Source organism: Rhinoderma darwinii, chromosome 5 (assembly GCF_050947455.1).
Source record: "Rhinoderma darwinii isolate aRhiDar2 chromosome 5, aRhiDar2.hap1, whole genome shotgun sequence".
Lineage (NCBI taxonomy): Eukaryota > Metazoa > Chordata > Amphibia > Anura > Rhinodermatidae > Rhinoderma > Rhinoderma darwinii.
The window spans coordinates 130,606,854-130,629,929 of NC_134691.1; the positions used below are offsets into that span (position 1 = coordinate 130,606,854).

General features: G+C 40.2%; 1 protein-coding gene across 2 annotated transcripts in view; it reads left to right on the plus strand.

Annotated features, from left to right (window-relative positions):
• Window positions 1–22,561, plus strand: part of ZNF236 (zinc finger protein 236) — a 169,765-nt gene extending 147,204 nt beyond the window's left edge. For both annotated transcript variants that reach the window (XM_075826515.1, XM_075826516.1), the window contains exons 29-33: window positions 2,936–3,061; window positions 4,038–4,232; window positions 5,983–6,112; window positions 19,408–19,584; window positions 21,892–22,561. In XM_075826515.1, the coding sequence (XP_075682630.1) occupies window positions 2,936–3,061; window positions 4,038–4,232; window positions 5,983–6,112; window positions 19,408–19,584; window positions 21,892–22,028 (765 nt within the window). In that variant the 3' untranslated portion in view covers window positions 22,029–22,561. The remainder of the gene's footprint in view (window positions 1–2,935; window positions 3,062–4,037; window positions 4,233–5,982; window positions 6,113–19,407; window positions 19,585–21,891) is intronic.
• The last annotated feature ends 515 nt before the right edge of the window (window positions 22,562–23,076 follow it).

Here is a 23,076-nt window from a genome sequence, read left to right on the forward strand (position 1 = left end):
CCATTTTTCCGCACGCGGGAAAAAAACGTCTGCGAGGCATTTTCGGCTGTTTTTTGCGCGTTTTCCGATGCGGTTTCGGCATCAAAAAGCTCTGTGTGAACTCCCCCTAAAGGGTAACTAAACATTTAAAAACCATTTAACCTCAGAACTTTTGATCAATGGGGGTCTAAGCACTAGGACAGCCACTGATAACTGAATCAAAGCGGCAACGTTTTTAAAAAAAAGTTTAGTTACACTTTAAGGCTATGTTCACACGGAGTATTTTTCAGGAGGAATATCTGCCTCAAAATTCCGTTTGGAAGTTTGAGGCAGATTTTCCTCTCCCTGCATGCCGATTTTCGCGGAGTTTTTCGCAGCGTTATTCGCCCGCGGCCATTGAGCGCCGTGGGCATAAAACACTGCGAAATACGCTTTCTCTGCCTCCCATTGAAGTCAATGGGAGGTCAGAGGCGGAAACGCCCGAAGATAGGGCATGTCGCTTCTTTCTCCCGCGAGGCAGTTTTACTGCTCGCGGGAAAAAGACGCCGACGCCTCCCATTGAAATCAATGGGAGGCATTTTCGGGCCGTTTTTGCGACGCTGTTTCCGCGTCAAAAAACTTGTCAAAATACTCCGTGTGAACATAGCCTAATGCAGAGGCTTCATTGGTGACACTTTTTTACAACAGTATTCAATATAGTCAATGCTGAGTTGTCTAAACATGGTGTTAGTGCTGAAAAGATTTTGCAACGCTCTTGTTATTGCACCTTGTATTTTTAATAGGGCAATAATACAGAGGTAAAAACAGTACCATAAATTCAGTGGACAATAAATACTGGGTAAAGACAAAAGAAGCCGAGTGATCCATTAAAGGAAGTAGCAAAATGTAGTAGTATTATCAATAAATTATGTTTGTTGGTTATTTGTGTGGTAGAGGAGGGCAAAGAAGACCTAATTCGTTTTACGTTTTTTTTTTATATTGATGGCCTATCCTTAGGATAGGTCATCAATATCAGATCGACGGGGATCATTCTCCTGTATCCTCTATATCTACTTTTATAAAGGGCAGGCAGCTGCACTGAGGTGGGTATGACCACATGATAGATCACATACAACTTTAACCCCTTACTGACCAGCCTATTTTAGGTCCTAATGACCAACATATTTTTTTTTTTTTAATTCTATAGTCGCATTCAAAGAGCTATAACTTTTTTTTTTTCTGTCAACTTAGCTGTATGAAGACGTGCGGGATTAGTTGTACTTTTTAATGCCATCATTTTGGGGTACATATAATTTTTTGATTTAAAGAGCCTCTGTCACCACATTATAAGTGTCCTATCTAATACATAATCTGATTGGCGCTGTAATGTAGATTACAGCAGTGCTTTTTATTTTGAAAAACGATCATTTTTTAGCAAGTTATGACCAATTTTAGATTTATGTTAATTCGTTCCTTAATGACCAACTGGGTGTTGTACAGGGGAGTGTATGAGGCTGACCAATCAGTGACCAATCAGCGTCATACACTTCTCATTGTTCCAGCCCAGCTTCTCTCACTGCACAATCACACTGTAACAATGGGCTGGAACAATGAGAAGTATATGATGCTGATTGGTCAGCGTCATACACTCCTTTGTACAACGCCCAGTTGGTCAAAAGTAAAAACACGCCCAATTGGTCATTAAGAAACTAATTAGCATAACTCTAAAATTGCTCATAACTTGTTCAAAAATGATAGTTTTTCAAAATAAAAACCACTGCTGTTATCTACATTACAGCGCCGATCAGATTATGTAGGAGATAGGGCACTTATAATCTGGTGACAGAGCCTCTTTAACTTTTATTAACTTTTTTTGGGGGGCAAATAGAAAAAAAAACTGAAATGCCGCCATTGTTCTATGCGTTTTAAATTCATGCCGTTCACTGTGCGGCGTAAATAGAGGTTTCTTATGTTTTACGATTTTTGCACAATAAAAACACTTTCGAACTAAAGTGATTTGTTTTTGCATCGTCGCATTCTAAGAGCCGTAATTGTTTTATTTTTGCGTCGATGTAGTGATATGAGGGCTTGTTTTTTGCAGGACAAGACGTAGTTTTGATTGGTACTGTTTTGGGGTTCATTGGACTTATTGATTAACTTTTATTATGACTTTTTTGGGGGGCAATGGAAAAAAATAGCAATTTCGGCATTGTTTTGTGCATTTGTTTTTTTACAGTGTTCACCGTACAGCGGTTTAAATTACATATTAACTTTCGTGTTTGGGTCATTACGGTCGCGGCGATAATATATACGTATACTTTTGTTTATTTTTTACACTTTTTTAATAAATAAAACCACTTTTTATGGAAAATAATATTTCGTTTTTTTACTGTAATTTTTCCGAAATAGTTTTTATTTCACATTACTTACTTATTTTTTTTGTTCCACTAGGGGACTTTACTATGTGACCTTTAGATCGCTGCTATAATGCTTTGGTATACTTAGTATACCCAACCATTATTTCCTGTCAGTGTAAAACTGACAGGCAATCTATTAGAACGTGCCTCTGGCAGTCGACTGCGCTATTAATTCCGTCAAAAAAGAACGGAAACCTGCCGGAATGGTGACAAACGGAAACCATTAGCAATGTTTCCTGCACCATTGATAGCAATGGTGATGCAAACGAAAGCTAAGGTTTCCGTTTGCCTTTCTATTGAGGGCTTCTCCTGGCGGAAACCTCAGATGGAACCCCTCAACGGAAAGCCAACGCAGATGTGAACAGGCCCTAAGAGAATCCCTGTCCTAAAACACATGATGCAGGTACCATAAAATGCGTAGTGGTAGGTATTAAAAGTCTGTTGTTTTTTACAGTGAATGGTAACCTATAAAAGAAAACCTAACATATGTATGTAAAGTTAACATTTTCCAGCTTTCATATTCTTATTAATGATCCTATTTCATTTGTTTTTTCTAACAGAGTCAGCAGTTTCCTGGCATTTTGTCTGATAATGGCTTATCCGGACAAAGTGGCGCTAGCTCACAGCAGGTGATATTGGTCAGCCATGCAACACAGCCCAACAATACAAGTGACATCACTTACCAGGTATTATCCTAATGCCTATGTAAAACAGAAAAAAATAGCTGTGTAATTGTGTTTACACAAGGAAAAAGGGTTATGGCTTTTATTAAAAATGACAACAGGATAATGATTATCTAGGGATGACGTAAAAGTTGCAGAAATTTTAAAAAGTGTGTTCTTTATATAACATATGGAAAACTTGAGCTCTGTAGCATAGTATTTAAAGGGGTTCTCCACTTTAAACAATTACTACGTGTTAGTAGGGTCCATTTACGATAAGCAGATCACAAAGTGTCCTCCTGCTGTAACCAACATAGATTAGCAATAATTTGTAGGGAAACCTGGCAGTAAGTGTTTCATTTCCCTGCGGCGCCACCACAGGGGAAAGTCAACATTACACAGTGCCTATTGAAATCAATGGGTTGTCTGTGTAATACGGACAATGAGAGAAACTCTTTGTAACTGCTCTCCACTCTGTCTGAATAGGAAACCCGCCCCTATTATTTTTTTTAATAGGGTGTATAAAAATAGGTGTTCTAAACAGGTCAACCCCTTTAAGCTGACTTTGCATGGGACCTCTAGTCTGACTAGCTCTCAAATTTTTCAGTATTTTCCATAAGTATTAATTATAAGTATTCATTTTCCATAGAAAGACATGTCCAGTGTCAACTATCATTTACTGTATGTGCATTTCTGCTCATGTATTTTCTAGTGAAATAGCCGATGAAATAGTAATGATCTAGAAAGGAATGTCCAATTCTTGTTCCAACCATAAAAACTTTCTAAACAAGCAAAACAAATCCTAGACTTCCTTATGACATGTTTTGTCATGTGTATTCCTACATTTCCCCGCAGAATGAGGTGGTTCTGCACGTTGTCCGCCTTCAGGGCAAAAGTAATCCATTTGATCTTCCACAGATCCTACATGGTTTTTTACTGAATATTTTTTTTAAATTATACGATCACTTCGTAACTGACTTTTTTCGCTTTTATTTCATAGGTTACAGATGACACTCACATAGATAAGAACAGTGATCCGGAAAAGCAAGAAGGGATAAATCAGTGTTTTGAATGCAACCATTACTTTCCCTCAGCAGGAACTTTGGCAGAACACAACAAAGAAGTACATGGGAAAGAACGGATTCACGTGTGCCACCTATGCAATAAGGCCTTTAAGAGGGCATCCCATTTAAAAGTAAGTCTCCATGTTTGTAAATCAAATTAAAACGAAAAGTGAGGTCGATACCGTGAGGTCGACACCTCAGCTAAAGATATTTAAAGTAATTTTTCCACACATTTCATGTAACCGTATATTACTTTTTGCCAAGTCAATTAGGGCATCCTCTTTGTTTACATAAAAGGTGATTTTTAAAACAATCGCTATATCAGATTGGCAGTCAAAAGGCTATGAAAACCTTTGATGATGTTTTTTTATGTGTATTTGACATCCTAAACCTTTTTCTAATATAGTTTTATTAAAAATTTTATTTACTTTTAAAGCGTATACACATGTTGCTGTTTTTCTGTGTTTTTTGCCGTGTGGCAGAAAACAGCACGGAAAAACACATGCATTTTTATTGCGATTTGACACGTTTTTGCTGCGATTTTTCAAATCACTGTGTGAATACACCCCAATACTAATCAAATGTAAATTTATCTAGATAGAAGCTGCAGCACTTAGGGTGTATTCACACTGTGCGGTTTTGTCACGGTTTTTGCCCTGCAGCCAAAAACTGCACAGTGTGAAAACACCCCAAGTGCTGCAGCTGCGATCTGGATCAACTTAGATTTGATTGGTATTAGGGTTAGCTTGTATTCACACGGTGATTTTAAAAATCGTGGCAAAAACGCATGCGTTAGACATTTCAGAAAGCCGGTACAAACTACCTCTAAGGGCTGAACGAACTTCGGTCCAAATGGTTCAACCGAACCCCAAGACCACAAATAAAATGGTGACAGAGCTAAAATGAGTGAAGCTTTGAATGTGATCTGATGAACACCATTCCAACTGGGAAGCTGTTGGGGGGCATCATGTTGCTAGAAAAGGGACCGGTGCACTTCAGAAAATGAATGGCCTCATGAGGAAAGAGAATTATCTAGAAATACTGAAGCAACAATTCAAGGCCTCAGCCAGAAAATTGAAACTCCTTGGTCTTCCAGCAAAACAGTAATCCCAAGAATTCCTCCAAAGTATAGACAAAATGGTTTGAAGACAACAAAGTGGAAGTATTGGAATGGCCATGACAAAGCTCTGACCTGAATCTTGTCTTATAGAAAATTTGTGGACTGAACTGAAAAAAGTTTTGGAGCACAGATGCCCACAATCCTGATTGGGTTACACTGATTCTGTCAAGCAGAAAAGGCTAAAATTCCGGTAAAATATTGAGGAGTTTGTGGAAGGCGAGCCTAAAGGCGCTTTACACAGGCCAATGATCGGGTAAAGGGCCGTACAACGCTCATTGTTGGTCGTTGCCCTGTGTGGAATTCTGGCTCAATTTGAATAGAAAATCGTCACCATTGTATTTTTCATATGTACAAGTGTATTTCTATTTATTGGTCGACCTTAAAATGCTTGGCTTCAAACTTGGTGTATTTCCAATTGGAAATGATGAATATGTTGCAGGACTTTATAGGTTGCATATTCTTTACTACTGCAATATAGTTTATTCACTTCATCTGCTTCCCTTGAGTGATGGAGAGAGTGAAAGCAGGAACTGTTAATATACAATATGGTATATGTATATACTCCAAAAAATGAAGTAAATAGTGAAGTATATGGCAATATAAAAGTGTATTGTAAGTCCTGAAACCTATTCGAATTTATACTTGAATTAAACTATGGTTGTTATTTTCTCCTTTTTAGCTTTGTTTTATTTTAGTAATAATAATCATAATAATTACTCTCTTGTGTGATACTTTAATTTATCATTTGTAACTACCAACAGGAGCACATGCAGACACATCAGCCTGGACCCTCACGAAGTTCCCAGATGCCAAAATTATTTAAGTGTGATACATGTGATAAAGCATTTGCTAAACCAAGTCAGCTTGAAAGACACAGCCGCATTCATACAGGTACGATATAATAAGGTACTAAGGTCAGTAAAAACAATCAAACCCTTTACCAAAACCCAAAGGAAAACTTGCGACTTTACTGCGGGCATACTGTAGATCCCTCCATGTAAACCACCACATAGGGACTTGAAAATTATCTTTGTGCCCGATAATGATTCTCTTACAGGATCATTTCAGGGACTGTTGGAAAACACATTTTAAGATGACCTTAAATAGCGTCTATCAAGCTCTTTTATAAGGTTATCATCTGACAGCAATAACACTAAAGCTGTCCCGCTGATGCGACTAAATAGCCAGACCAGACAATATATCATCGAGTCAGTAGCTAGATTTTCTTTATAGGGCTGCTTTTATTACAAGACTTTTTTTTTTCTCTAAAACCTTTATTCACTGACCCCCGATAATTTGTGTACAACGCTGCAGAATGTTACTTCTATATAAATCATAGTTATAAAAATAGAAATTGTAGGTATGGGGAAAGAGGAAAATAAAGCGAGATTGGTCAATGTCGCCTTCAATTCTTTTAATTGATACCGACTGGTATAGGAAAAGGAAATTATTGTGCGATGTCCCCTTGTCCTTTTATTGCACAAGAATTTTTTATTTTGTAATTTGTATATATTTATTACTGCATTTGTTGTAAATGTTTTATGTTTTTTTTTTTTTTAAATGAACTCGGTGAGCCCTAGTGGACTTAACGAGTCCTTTAATTTTGGTTGTTTTCTTTAAACACATGGAATACTCAATAGATCTACCCCATGCTATAATGAGAAATCCTAGTGGTCACCCCACAAAAGATAGAATCATTCTGCCTGTATGGAATAGACTATGCCAGCTATGCCACTTGATATAAATTTAGTTATTTTCTCACAAAAGGTGGAATATTTAATAAAATAGAAAGATCTTAAGAAAAATAATGGAAACTCTACGAACCAGTTAAAGAATGACAATTGCTTTGTCAACAAATAACCAACAGTGTTATTTATACTACCAATATATCTTGTATTAAATGGGACATAGTATGTGGATCATTAAATTAAAGATCCCTCATGCCAAAGTCTACAATGGTGTCCTTTCCTTCTACACTATATATGTATGACTTTCTCTTGAAAAATTATGAAAGAGATCGAAATAAAGATTGATTACATTGAAAATAAATAAAAAATAAAAGTAAATAAAAAACAAATAATAAAAAAATAATAAATAAGTAAAAAACGAAAGAATAAAAATATTAATAACGATTGGCACAATATGAGAGCCTTTATTAAAAGAGTCAAAAATACATGTTACAGTAATAAAATAATCTTAGCCTCTTTTTGTATATTTAATAATTAAATTATATATGAAGTAATATTGAGGTTACTATATGTGATGACAAGGCTTAACTAACCAATTGATAATTGTTGTTTTTGCTAAACACATTAAAGTACGGGATATAACCTGGTGGAAATGTCCTGTTACAAATGTAACAAATACTCACACTACTGTGTACTGGAAATGTCCTGTTACAAATGTAACAAATACTCACACTACTGTGTACTGGAAATGTCCTGTTACAAATGTAACAAATACTCACACTACTGTGTACTCCCAACAAGACACACATTATAACAAGTTACCTTTATTTTGATTGGCTAAACTAAATGTCAGTCAAGTTCTGGCCTATAAAAAGCACCAGAAACAAAATGCTCCCGCCCCCGGAAGAAGCTGAGACTGCTCAGCGAAACGTACGTCGGGACAATACCGACCAGATAATAGGGAATGAATAATGAGGGAGAGATTAGAATAATACAAAATAACTAATCCTACCATACCCAAAGACAGGCTCTTAATCACAATGGGATTGAGTGAGTGTAGTGGCGACGTCAATCATTCATGCCACCCGGCCATCGCGTGCTGATGACGTCACGGCACCCACGGCTGACACTCTGAATGTATGCAGGCACGATACAGCCTGTAAACTCGATCTCCTTGTTCGGAAGTGTGTGTTTGCAGACTGGGAGTGTGTCTACCCCAGTGCAGTGACAGCTGCGATCCCGGTCTCGCTGCTCGACTGACAGGTCTTGGAGCAGCGATACTCGGGGCAGTACGTAAAGCATGGACGCACACAACGACGCACTGGGAGATTTATTTTCTCCCAGTACAGTGAAAGTGTTGTACAAGTCTTAATACACACAACCATAAGTTATATGAACTAGGAAACTTACCTTCTCCTGGTGTAATCTGATCCAACTGCTCATCTGACACAGGCTGCAGCTTTTAACTCTATGTTGTGTGAATTTATGCAAGAAGTCATAATTACAACACAAGTTTTTGGAGTACTCCCTCCTTTTTCCCATTGAAGAGGAATAGTCATATAATGGCCTCTTAATCAACGGGATTTGAAATACAAATAAAACATTTACAACAAATGAAGTAATAAAAATTACAAAATAAAAAATTAAACATAATTAAAAATTGTTGTTCAATATAAGGAAAAGGGGACATTGCACAAGAATTTCCTTTTCCTATACCAGTCGGTATCAATGATAAGAATTGAAGGCGACATTGACCAATCTTGCTCTATTTTCCTCTTTCCCCATACCTACAATTTCTATGACTTAATAGGTGGTGTACACCAGAGCAGGAAGGGTCACTATAATTTGAAACTTAAAAAAATAAAAAATAAAAAAAATAAAATAGGAGGTTCATCCTTTATAACCTTTCTAGTTCTAAAAATAACAGTAAATACATTTCGTGTAAATGTAGATTTTACGTGAAAATATTTTCTGTTGACTTACATAGCTAATATGTGGGCAGAAGCTTGTCAACACAAAACTCTTTTGTGATGACCCCTATGGCAACACAATTCCCTAATAAATTCTTCAGTTCTAAGAGTGCAGTCATTACTATTAATTGTTTCTGCTGGGTTACATAAGACGGATACATGAAGTTCATGTTTTATCTAGATGCACCGCATGTGCTGGTTTTTCCTCTAGTTGTTGGTATACTAATCTCCTTGTAAAATCTAGTGTTCTCGGACTGTGCAGAACATTAGCATTGTGATGGTTCTGACTGACAGTGGATTTAGGAATAACCGTAGTGTTTGATTTCAGAGCAATTAGGAGACATTTGCCTTTCCCTTTACATTAAAGAAGAATGTTCCAAAATGATTTTGTTATGTATTTACATTCTGCTGTTCCTGAAGGACCTCTGAAAGGCTTTGAGTATCATTTCATTGTCTGAATAAATGTGCAAGCTTCATATCCTAACAATTCCCCTGAGCTTTCATCTTCTTAATAACTGTCATTAAGTAGAAAAAAATGTTTGCAGCGTTCTCAGAAAGAGTTTATTTATGATGCAATTTGTAAGATTCCATGTATTCTCCCATAATTGCTTCAATTTTCAGAGTCTTTATGCGAGTTTAACTTTTGTGTATCCATATATTTAAACATACAGGCAATAACTTTAAATGGGCTTGAAATTGAGAAGGCAAAGGTGAAAAGTACTGTGTTACAAGATAATGAATATGTACTTTAAGACAATGGCAGAAATGTTGTAGAAGTTAATTAACATACAACACTGTAATACTGCAACTGTAAATTTAGTTTGAGCCGAATATTTTCTTATGAAAACTATCAAAGCGAAATTTCATAAATGTCAGATAGATGCGGGTCCCATCTCTAGAACTGGGCCCCCTAAACCCCATTCTTCCGCTCTGTGTTGTGGCTGAAGCGTGTGATTTCCAGTCCATGAATTACGGAAACCGCATAACTCGCTGAGCTACGCTGTTTCCGTAACTCCCATAGTAGTGAATGGCAGTTACAGAAGCCATGTAGCATGCGAGCTATGCAGTTTATGTAACTACCATTCAGTTCTATGGGACTTACAGAAACAGCGTAGCTCCGCGAGCTCGGAAATCACACACATCAGCCACAACACAGAGCGGTAGAATGGGGTTTAGGGGGCCCCGTTTTAGAGATAGGTGGGGGTCCCAGAGGTGGGACCTGCATCTTTCTGACATTTATGACATATCCTGTGGATATTCAGAAAAAGCGTGGTGAACAGCAGCACACGTCTCCCAAGTTTCAATCAATAAGTTCTTTTATTGGTCAAACATCCAGTAAAAAATGGCAACGTTTTGACCCGTGACAAGTGTAGGGTCTTTCTCAAGCCTTGAGAAAGACCATCCACTTGTCACGGGTCGAAACGTTGCCATTTTTTACTGGATGTTTGACCAATAAAAGAACTTATTGATTGAAACTTGGGAGACGTGTGCTGCTGTTCACCACTCTTTTTCTGAAGATTACATTACGTCAGACTGGGTTTGTCTGATCTTACAGCGTGACACCGCTCCTGATAACGGGATTTGTATTGCTTCAAATATTGTATTTTTTGGATTATATCCTGTGGATATGTCATAAATGTCTCTGATGAGAAAACCCCTTTAAGTAAATCAAGTTTTTTAATTAAAGGGACTCCCCATGCTCCATCTTACTAGGGTTCATTTGCTTCAGCATATGTATGGCAATTACCTGATAATCTTCTTTTTCTCACTGGAGGTTTACTAGTTTGTACTTTATAATCATTCTGCCCTTGCTTTAATAGAAACACACTTTCTATGCACTGACTTCCTGGTGATCTGTGTTTCTATACAGCAGCCAATCTGAGGAGAAAGAGCTACAGGGGGAGGGACAGAGCCGTTGCCGGAACCAATGATGAGTCGGGAGGTGTGTCTTAGGTTACCTCAGACTCTATGTTGGCACAGTTGCTAAACTGTAGTCACAGATCATAACTCTGTCCTAATGAATCTTCACTAATTAGCGGCCAAGCCGCAAGATCTGGGGAAAATAAATAGCTGGTAATCATCTACTGTAGGTACTGACTTGCATATAGTTTTTTAACTGCTGACTGGACGGTCGCTTTAATTATATGTTCCACAAAACTCAAGTCTAATTCATTCGTCTTCTCCTCAGTAGTCCAAACATTGACTATATATGATACAGAAAAATAAGCCTTTCTGAAAGGTTCATTCTTAATCACACTCCCTGTTAGAAAAGTTTTGGATCGCGGATTATTATTACCTATTATTTCCTATTAAAACTTGGATGAACCTGAATATTCAGCTGCATTTAAACAGGAATTACGTGTAACCGCTATTAACTATGTCCTCAATGTTAAGCATGTTGTGCCAACATAAGACTTTCCCTTGAATATTTTGCTTGATCACGATGTTTCCTGTCTGACTTCATACTGACTGATACTTCTCAAGATTTATCTTTACTGTGCCTCCCAAATTATTTGTAAGTTTTCAAACTTCCTCAAAAGAGGCTCTTTTAGGTCTATGCTCGCCTAGCAGCATAGGATAGAGGGGGAGACGCTGAGCTCGGGCATATATCGTTTTCTGTGATCGGATCTAAACCGCTTTTTACATGTTAATACTGAATCTAGCCAGGACTTGTAGAGAGAGCTTGTGAGTCCAGGGGAAGCAGAACTCCTAGACTTTCTCTAGGGGTCCTCGAGACAGGACAAAGCTGCTTTAAAGGGCAGACCCTATAGTAAGTAGTACTAGTAGTATGTTAACATGTAGTGTAAACACTGCGGATTTTCCGCAACGGATTTCATTTCGGAAAATGCGCAGCGTATTACAATAGTCGCAGAGTGGATACGATTTGAACAACACACTCTGCAGAAAAAAACAGCTGAAAAAAACATTAATTTATTGACCTGCAGTACATTTTTTTTAATCGCAAATCATACTTACAACCTGGGCATTATCATAGTAACGTGTTCTTCTATTCTCCGTCCAGGCCAGCCTCCTGAGATGGCGTTTCATTCCATGTGACTTCTGTAGCCAATCACAGGCTACAGCGGTCACATGGACTGCAGCATCATCCAAGGAGGCCTGGCTTCACGGAACGTGTCTCTATGACCATGCCTGCAGTGTTTCCGCAGTGAAGAGTCCACCAGATAATCTGCGCCACAATTTAGTGCGGTTTTTCAGGCGGAATTCCCTGTGGGCTACAGAACAGATAAGCTGTGTACTTTTACGCAGCGTAATCCGCCCTGTGTAAACATGGCCTAATAGGAACGTTGACAATTCCACATACAAAAGAATCTGTGGTGGGACATGACATTCTAGATAGGGTGGAGGTGACCGAAATCTCCAAAAGAATGCTACAGCACTTTTATTTGCGGAATTGGGGGAATTCTGACCTCATAGAACAGTATGGCATGCCTTTTATGTACTTTTTGTCTTCCTTTAAATATAAGCGGACATAACTTGTGCCATAGATACCATCAAGTACCATTGAGCTGATAGGGGGAAAAGAATGGGGGGTGCCATGTTGAAACACTATTTGTAATTGATTTATTATTGTCAATTATGTTCAAAAGTTCAGAATGTATGCCAATGACGCTATAGTACAAAGTCTTCTCCTCTCAGTATTCGATTACACGTGACAAGCTGCACAATAAACCCCAAGATCAGCCTTTGTACCAGTCACACTGATCATGATCTCTAAATGGTCATTGCCTTTGGTTAATTTTAAACTTTGCGGTCAAACCTTCAGCATACAATATGTGTAGAACAATATATACTAAAAAGAAAAAAACAGCAGTTATTAAGGTACAAAACGCAATAGAAATTCTAGGAGTCCTCTTATCGATGCATTACAAAAAGCTATGCTGAAAATGTTCATTGATTGTATGGTGATAACCGAGGACATCAGACAGCCAAGCAGGCTTTAAGCTCCTTTGACACGTCTTCAAAAAGCTTGTCTTTATTCATTCATGTCTCCTAGATTAGACGCTGACCTCGATTTCAATTAATAAGAAATACTTTAGGCTGTAAGCATGTTGCTTTTAAAGGTTTTTTTTCCCAGGCAAAATAATCAGTCCAAAAAGTTCTTTGATTTAGTTGTGCATATGATTTTTATGTTACATCAATGTTTGCAATTGCAGAAATTTCTGCAATAAATCTGCCACGTGTGAACATATCCTAAAGGTGACTTCTCAGTAAGTTCTAGGAGAGAGCAATATATGCTGAACATAACTTTAGTTCCTTTGCAGGTATCTGCATTACAAAGATGTGAGAAAAGCAGAATCCAGTTTATAACTATATTTTTAATGGATAGATAACACAGACCACGTATTCTGTACATAATTAAAACCGCTTAAGCACACAAAGTGACCCACACTTGTATTTAAAGAAAAGCTCCACCTTAGCACAGCATATTTATAATGTTACAGTTTAACCTTTCTAACCCCTTCATGACCGGGCCTGAAAAGGCCTTAATGACCAGCTACATTTTTAAGTTTTTGCCTCTGCCTTTCAGCAGCCATAACTTTCTTTTTTATTTTTTTTATTGACGTGGCTGTATGAGACCTTGTTTTAAGCGGGAGATTTATTTTATTTTTTGCGCTGTTTGGGGGTAGAAAAAAATTCACTGTGTAAGTTATATAATTTATTTATACGGCGTGAATATAGGAAATAATTTTTTTATCCCATTCATGTTTCACGCTAAATAACCTGTTGAATTAATTCTTCAGGTTGTTACAGTCATGTAGATATGTTACTGATTATGTATTAACATACTTTTGTATGCTAATACATTACACTGTGTCACTATGACACAGGCTTCTGTTAGGGAAACATATAGTGTGCCCTAACAGCAGGCAAACTGAACAGACAGCCCTGGGGTTCTTTCTAGGTTTCTAGAGCTAACCTCAGAGGGATTCCCTGGTCTTCGATCACGTCACTGGGTTTCCAGTGACGCCAGGGCCGCCATCAGGAACTTCAGGGCCCCATACAGCCGAAGAGTCTGAAACCCCTGGAGACGGAAAGTTGTGGGAGGGGGCAGGGGTGAGACGCATACTGACAGGAGCTTTGTGGAGGGGGCAGGGTGGAGATAGTCAACAGGTGGGGCCAAGGGGGGGGGGCTATGTGGCAAGGATCTGTGGGGGAAGAAGAGAACGGGGAACAAAAAGTGACAGTAGGGAGACCAGGGTGAGACACAAACTGGCTGGGTCTCTGTGGAGGGGCAGGGGGGCAACAGAAAAAAAAAACATTGCACTGAAGCCGCTGCTTGTTTTAAAGAGAACCTTTCACCTCCCCATACATGTGCAGCTGAGTGCAGCATGTAATGGGGAGGGCTGCACAAACCCTGGGGCACTTTAAAAAAAAAATTCTACCTACCTCCGTTATTTAGATATCGGTGCCGTTATATCTGGCGCCCGATTATTTAAATAACCCCCTGAACAGTCAACGGGGCGTGTACTGTCAAGGGGGTGTGTTACTATGGCTCTGACACTGTCCAATCTGATATGGACAGTGCCACAGCAAGAGCGAGGAGAGAGAGTGTGCGATTGCAATCTTTTCACCCGAACATGCAAGGGGGTGTGTCACTGCTACGGACAGTGTAAGCTGGAGAGGAGAGTGTTCTCTCATCTCTTCAGCTCTTGTGAGAGATCAGTCTTGTATTGTCTGCCGAACTGGCAAGGGGGCGTGTCGTCAGACCAAGTACAAGACTGATCTCTCACGAGCTGAAGAGATGAGAGAGGGCTCTCCTCTCCAGCTCACACTGTCCGTAGAAGTGACACGCCCCCTTGCCTGTTTGGATGAAAAGACTGCAATCACACACTCTCTCATGCTGTGGCACTGTCCATATCTGATTGGACAGTGTCACAGCCATAGTAACACGCCCCCTTCACAGTACACGCCCCGTTGACTGTTCAGGGGGTTATTTAAATATTGGGCGCCAAATATAGCGACATCGATATCTAAATAACGGAGGTAGGTAGAAAAAAAATGTAAAGTGCCCCAGGGTTTGTGCAGCCCTCCTCATTACATGCTGCACATGTATGGGGAGGTGAAAGGTTCTCTTTATGGCACAGTCACTCACCAAGTTGCAGTTCTAGCGCTTGCAGGTTGAACGATCTGCAGCGGCATGCCTGGGTGAAGTCTCAGCCTCTTCGCATGTGGCCAGACCAGATGGCAAAATGAATTAAAACCCTAAACCAAACCCCAAAATTGATTCAGACCCCAGATCAGACCCTTAAAAAATTCAGACCCCAGACCGGGAAAAAAAAAACAAGTATTTAGACCTCAGTCCCGACTCCATGGGGAGGTGCAAGAAGGCAGGGGTAAAATGCAATGTGGCAGTGGCATGCAATTAAAGGGCAGAGATCTGTGAGGTGTCGGGAGAGAGACACACTTTGGCAGGGGTTCCCTAGGGGAGAGCAAATGGCACACATTAGGTAACAAGAGAGGGGGCAAGGAAGGAAAAAAACACTAAAGCTGCTGCCTGCCTGTACAAAACACAGAATAGGCTGCAACTTCAGGAACTCTCCCAGGCCTCACTCCTACACTACACACCAATACTCACTGTGCTTCTGCTCCTGTATGCTCCATCTGATACAGAAGGCAAATGGTGGTGGCAGAACTCCCAGCACCGCGGGATAGATGACGAATCCATCTCCACCTCACACGCAACCATGCACGATACGTTGCGTCGCTGAGGAAGAGAATAGAAGATAGGGCTGGCCGGCATTCGCTCCAGCAATTCTATTGACTTGGAGGGTGGGAGAACAGGTGGGGCCTTTTATAGTAATACTCTGGTGTAAAGAACGGGCCCTCATCCTACAATAGGTGAGGGCCCGCACGCTCAATGTGAATTTATACAGGCCCAATTGCAATAGCCACATTGATGCCGGAAGCAGCATGTGGGCCCCTTTTTTTTTTTTTTTACATATCTGGCAGGGCCCCTGACAGCAGTACCACCAGTACTGCCCTAATGGCAGCCCAGAGTGACGCGATCGAAGAGGGGTGTTCCCTTTGATCGTGCCACGGTCACGTACAGCGGCGATCAAAGGATTAAATAGCTAGGGTCTGAATGTTTTTCCGTTCCCAGCTGTGTTCAGCAGGCTGCTCTGCTTATCAGCCTCTTCTACAGCAACCCCAAAAGACGTCGTTGCAGATGCACCACCTGTCTTCAAAAGATAGTGGACGGTTTTTGAGGAGTTTATGTCCGGTTGTATTTTTGTACTTAATAAACAGACCGGTTTTAGATATTTTACACATATTCTGGTCAAGCGGTTATAACTATTTAATTTTTGGGCTATTCAAATTATTTTTGCATCTTTTTTGTGACCAATATTGCTCTTTTCCATTTTTTACACACGTAGGCGGAGATTTATTAAGGCTGGCATTTCATACTACGCCCGTCACTCTCCCTCCCACATCGTTCGTACATGAAATAAAAAATATGTATGCTCACCACTCCGCTTCTTCCCAACATCTTACTGCAGGCTGCAGCTCATACAAGGTACTGATGCCGGGCAGCACTCAACATCCTGAGTGCTGCCCCGCATACAATACCCTGATTCTGCCCTGCATCCGTACCCTATCTTGTCCGAGGTGACCAGGTGGGTAGAAGCTGTGTGTGTGTGTGTGTGTGTGTGTATGTATGTATGTATGTGTGTGTGTTTTTTTATATATATATATATATATATATATATATATATATATATATATATATATATATATATATATATACATACAAAGAAAAAGCAGCGCCGTTCCTTCAGTGTAGGGTGCAAAAGTTCCTGTTCAGACACACGACCAGTGTCCCAAATAACCAGTACACTCCAAGATACGAGACAGCACTCCAGTAGTGGTGAAAAATAGGATCAATTTAATCGCCGCTTGCGACGTTTCAGCCCTACTCCGTGGGGCCTTTCTCAAGCAATATATATGTATATATATATATATAATCTATATCCAGTCCACAGATGTAAACCGCACTCCAGGATATAATCCAATAAAAAAACTTTTATTCACCCAGTGTTCACTAAAGGAGTGGTCGCCAACCTTTTTTGCACTGAGGACCAGTTTGATGCAAGAACCTTTTTCCAGGGGGCGGGGGTTAGTCAGTTCACTCATTGCATAAATACGGTGTATACATGTATTATAATACCTGTATTATGCTGCGGAAATCGGAAGCAGCATAGTACAGTAGCAACAAAGTGGATGAGATAAAACAAGTCTCATCCACACTCTGCGTAAATACTGAGCGCAGAATTTGATTCCACAGAAAGTCCATTGTATTTGCGGAAACACTGCTTCTTTTTTGCGGGTTTTCCCCATTGAAAATAATTCAGCTTGGCCCCCCTGCCCCTCCCAAACACCACCAGACCCCTGCCCGCACCTATGCCCAGCCGCCTTGCCCAACTGTCCCCATGGATGCCCCCCACAGTATAATGCCCCTATAGCTGCCTCCACGGTATAATGCCCCATAGTATAATGCTCCTCATAGCTGCCCCCTCACAGTATAATGCCACTATAGTATAATGCTCCCCATAGCTGCCCCCACACAGTATTATGCTCCCCATAGATTGCCCCACACAGTATAATGCCCCCATAGTATAATGCTCCCCATAGCTGCCCCCTCACAATATCACAGTATAATGCCGACATAGCTGCCCCACAGTATAAGGCCTCCCATACAGTATAAGGCCTCCCATACAGTATAAGGCCCCTCCTTAGCTGCCCCATATAGTAAAATTCTCCCATAGCTGCCACCATATCAGTCCCACCTCCCATACCCAGTATAATGCCCCAATATGTGCCTAATAAAAAATAACATAATTACGTACCTATCTCCATTCCCACGACAGGTGGAGGATCCTTCTCTTCACGTTGATGTCACAACATCGTGCCTGCCTGCGCCGAGCCGCTCACGGCAGAGTGAATGCTGGGGCAAGGAGCCGTCACTCTTGCTCCAGCATTCAATTCAACTGTATCTGCATTCTAAGGATGCAGTTGGAACTGGGACCAGCGGCGGTCACATGGGATGAAACCGATGATGTTAGAGGGCCGGCCTTATTTGATGACGTTTCATCCCATGTGACCGCCGCTGCAGAAAAATTACAGGCCGCAGCGGTCTCCTGGGATGAGATATCCTCCGAGGAGGCCTGTTCAGCTGTTTTCTGCAGCAGACATTCCGTGCGAAAAACTGCACCACAGTTTGGTGCGGTTTTTCACCTGAAATTCCCTGAGGTCACCGGGGCGGAAACCAGATACCGCGGCCCGGTACCAAATGATCCGCGGCCTGGTGGTTGGGGATCACTGCACTAAAGCATTCAGTGGACACTGGGTGAATAACATATTTTTTTTATTGGATTATATCTTGGAGTGCTACTTCCATTTTGTGGATTGGATTTATGCTATAGGTGAAGTGGTCGTTTGCCTGGAAGCACGCACCCACCAATCAGCCTTTTCTTGCCGTGCCATATAATATATTTATTTTTTTTAAATTGTGCTTATTTTATTGTTCGAAGAGGGGGAGAGGTTCAGGACATGGCCTCTACCTTGCTACGCCCCACACAGTAAAATCTACACCAGCTAGGAGTTCTCAGCACAAATTTTTGCATTTTGCTAATTTTCTATGCCAGAAAACTGGCGTAGGAAGGGTAATAAATTCCCCGCATTTTATTTTCATTTAGTGGCATGAAAAGTAATTTAAAAATATAAAATGTTTACAGTTCAAACTATTTTATATATATATATATATATATATATATATATATATATACTTAAAACAAATGAAAATAAAATCGATATTTTTATAATTTGCCTTTTATTTTTACACATAGAGCATGGCTTAGTTAGGGGAACTGCATCAGGCAAGGGCTTCTCGTATGGTTGCCGGGTCAGGAATTGCTTCTCGTATGTTTGCCGGGTGAGGAATAGCTTCTCGTATGGTTGCCGGGTGAGGAATGGGTTATTTGGCTTTGTTTAGAAAAAATTAAAAGTGTGTCCTCTAAGAGGTCAGAAAAGAGCTTTGCGATAATTTTTTATTTATTTTTTATTTTTTGCCCTCTGTAATAAGAGCTGCCATATATACAGGAGGAAATGGCTCTCATAATGTGACAGGGCTGTGCTAGGCTAAGCTAGATTAAGCTGCTTGGTCACATACAGTCTTGTGCAAGTTTTTATACAAATGCAAGAAAAAACACAGCAAATAACAGAATCCCACCGGAAAAGTTAATTAAGTCACTAAACTTTTTGTGTACATTTTAACTGAAATGTTTTTCAAAATACTTGTTACATTTTACAGTAGTTGTAAAAAAATAAATAAAGCCTATTTAGTTTCAACAAATCTTGGTTGCTACATCCTGGAACTTTGCAAATTTAAGGACATCAAATAGTTTATTGTAATATGATAGAATATAAAGGCATTTAAACTTTGCAGTTCATTGTAAAAATAAGAATAAGAAAGCTGACGTTTTATTCCAATCATGGTATGTGCCTACAGGAGAGCGTCCTTTTCAGTGCACGCTATGTGAGAAAGCTTTCAACCAGAAGAGTGCACTGCAGGTGCATATGAAGAAGCATACTGGAGAAAAGCCTTACAGATGTGATTACTGCTCAATGACATTCTCTCAGAAATGCAATATGAAGCTTCATATGAAACGGACCCATGCCTACCCTGGTATGTGCACCCTTAATTTTATAAACGGGCTTGTTTTCAGCTGTACAATGCTACAATATAATCTTTTAATATTATACATAATCCTAAAATTATTAATGGTACACATTAATGTGAGACTGAGTTAGCTCTGGTATACGGAGATGTAATATATTGTAAGAAATAGTACATAAGTTGGCTATGCACATTGTAAAAATAGTTTTGTCTCAAACTTGGGGCTGCAATTGAAGTTCCCAGAATTTGTTAAGCTCTTTTTAGACCCACATAGCTCTTTTCTATCTGATTTTCCATTGCTATTTGACTATTACATCAAGTAAACAGAAACCTGACTTAGCCCTTATTCACAAGACAGGGTTTCCTGGCCGGGTGAGGGCCGTTCATAAATCGGCCGTCACCCGGCTGCATTAGGAACAATAGACCCCTAATGGGGCTATTCACACGATGTTTTGATGGCCCGGGAAACCTGGCCGTCCAAAAATGGGACATGCCCTATTTTCGGCCGTTTGCCCGGCTCCCATAGAAGTCAATGGGGCCCTGTAATACACGGCCATCACCGGAATGTGTCCCGAGTGACGGCCATGTATTCCGTCGCTCGCGTCCTCCTCATCCTCATCCTCCTCCCATCCTCCTCCTCCTCCTCCCATCCTCCTCCCATCATCCTCCTCCTCCCATCATCCTCCTCCTCCCATCATCCTCGGCTGGGGATTCTGCTACAGGAGAAGTGAGGGACTACACTGTCCATATATGGACACAGCGATGTCACTCACTTCTGCAGCGGAATTCCCGACCTGTGGCAGGGAATTCCTCTCCAGGAGAAGTCAGTGACTACACTGTCCATATATGGACACAGCGATGTCACTCACTTCTGCAGCGGAATTCCCGACCTGTGGCAGGGAATTCCTATCCAGGATTAGTCAGTGACTACACTGTCCATATATGGACATTGAAGTCAGTGACTTCTCCTGGAATGTGGGGGGGTGCAACCAACAGGGAGCTGGGTGGCATTACCTACAGGGGGCTGTGTGGCATTATCTACAAAGGGCTGTGTGTGGCAACAAATTTAAATGAAATTCATCTGATTTTAAAACTGACAGGGAAAAAACGGATGCAAAACGGGTCAAAATCGGCCGTTAAAAACGGCAACATGGCCCGGAACGGAATCGGAACGGATGCAAAACGGCCGATTTTATCGGCCGACACTCGGATCCTGTCGTGTGAATGAGGCGTAACCTATTATAAGTCAATCAGAAGAAAAAACCGGCTTCGGGCAGATCAAATCAAATCTGTCCTATATACGTCATGGATCCTGTCAAAACAGAAGCCATAACCCCAGAGACAGAGCCTTAATAAAGGGTTTTTCCCACATAACACTTGTATCCCCTATCCACAGAATAGGGGGTACATGTGTGATACCTGGGGGTCCGACTGCTGGGGCCCCCAGCAGTGAGGCGAACGGGGGACCGAAAGTCGCCCAAACTGGTCCATGAGAATGGAGCGCTGGTGCACATGCTCGGCGAGCTCTCCATTTATTTCTATGGGACTTTCGGGACCGCTCTCTCCGGCAGCTACATAGAAATGAATGGAGCGTTACCCGAGCATGCGCGCCAGCGCTCCATCTTTATAAAGCACTATGGGGGACTTTCAGTCCCTCATTCTCCTCATCGCTGGGGGTCCCAGTGGTTAGACCCCCAGCGATCACACATGTATCTCCTAGTCTGTGGATAGGGGACACGTGTTACTGGGAAAACCCATTTACATGGACCAATAATCAGAAACGAGTGTTTGTAAGACGGCTCGTTCGGCTGATTTATTGGCCCGTATAAACAGTACAGCGATCAACCTCGTTTGTTGGCTGATCACATCTTTTATTCAGCCTATAAAATTATCATTGTCGGCAGCACATCTTCCCATGTAAACGGGATGTGCTGCTGACAATGATGCAAACTGATGGGGAACAAACAACCGTATTAATGATCGTTCATCCCCATACAGTATAGCATCGTCCCATGTAAAAGGGTCTACTAACAAGAGCAGATTAACTTATTAATATCAGATACAGATCTGCATGTCCGCTATAGAAGCCCAGACCAGGACACAGATCAAGGCAGAGATCAATCGGCAGTTTTTCGTTTTAACTTATGGCGTTGTCGTCCATAATAAAAACCTTCACAGACCAACCATGGACAACAAAGTCGTTCAGAAAACGGACGTCTAAAATCAGTAATGTATGGCCAACTTTAGACAAGGCATTACTTACCTGTCCATTAAGCCTAATTGATTTATCTTCTCCACTGTCCTATTACGTTACAGACCTTATAGAGGAAGTTTCTATGCACCAAGAAGAAGAGGAAGGTGGGGAAGACATAACTCAAACACTGGATTTGGAAGAAGTTGTTCAGGAATCATCAGGAGACTGGCAATGTGGCATAACAAATGTTTTCCGATGATCTCCCGCTGAATACTGTTATGGATATAGCATGTAAATATACAAGGGATTTATTTAGCAGACTAATCTAATTACACTCCTACTTTACAATTGTTTTTTTTGTCATTCCGGTTCTATATTTGAGTTGATTACCAGTGCTTTCAGTGTATGTTCTGATTTTTTTTTCTTACAATTCTCAGGTACCTCTGAAAACATTGGGGGAGATTTACCAAAACTAGTGCAATGGACAAGTGGTGGAGTTATCCATGGGAACCAATCAGAATCCAGCTCTCATTTCTGAGGCCCTTTGAAAAATAAAAAACTGCAACCTAATTGGTTGCTATGGACAACTCTTTCATGTTTCATTCATACTGGGTTTGATAAAGCTTCCCCATTGGTTGCTGTTTTATAGTGGTTTATAGGTTTTGAAACCAACTCAATACATACTACACAGGGGTGTTGTTATTTCTTCTTGTGAAGTAGAGTTTTTGCACTTAAGTCACCCCTTAATATATGTATTCATGTTATTGTATATATGTATATATGTATATATGTATATATGTATATATGTATATATGCCTATGTGTGTATGTGTATATAAATGTGTATATATACATGCACACAATTTCTATAGATACAGCTCTTCTACTGGTAGAAAGCACTGCAGCCTATTCTTTTGTATTATATGGTAAAAAATTAAGTTACCCACCTGCTTGGAAAATGGCTGGTCCATTTACTTCTCTTAGTAAGAAAATGGGTACTTGATAGATGCTATTTTTAAATGTCTGTGACATCTCCCACTTAATATTAATAAACCTGAAGCGTTCATTTAACATTTCCTTTTGTGTTTTGACATGTAATATTTCTGCTGCTATTACTGTTATGTTTAGAAAAAAAAATGCAGTTCACAAAAATATTTTCATTTATCACCTAAGAAATATTTCACATTCAAAGAAATTAGTTAGTGCTATTCATTTTAGTACATCTTTAACATATTCAAATATTTATTGTACAAAAGTATATTTTTGTACTTTTTTTGTCATTCTCGAAATAATACTTTCAGCCCTATA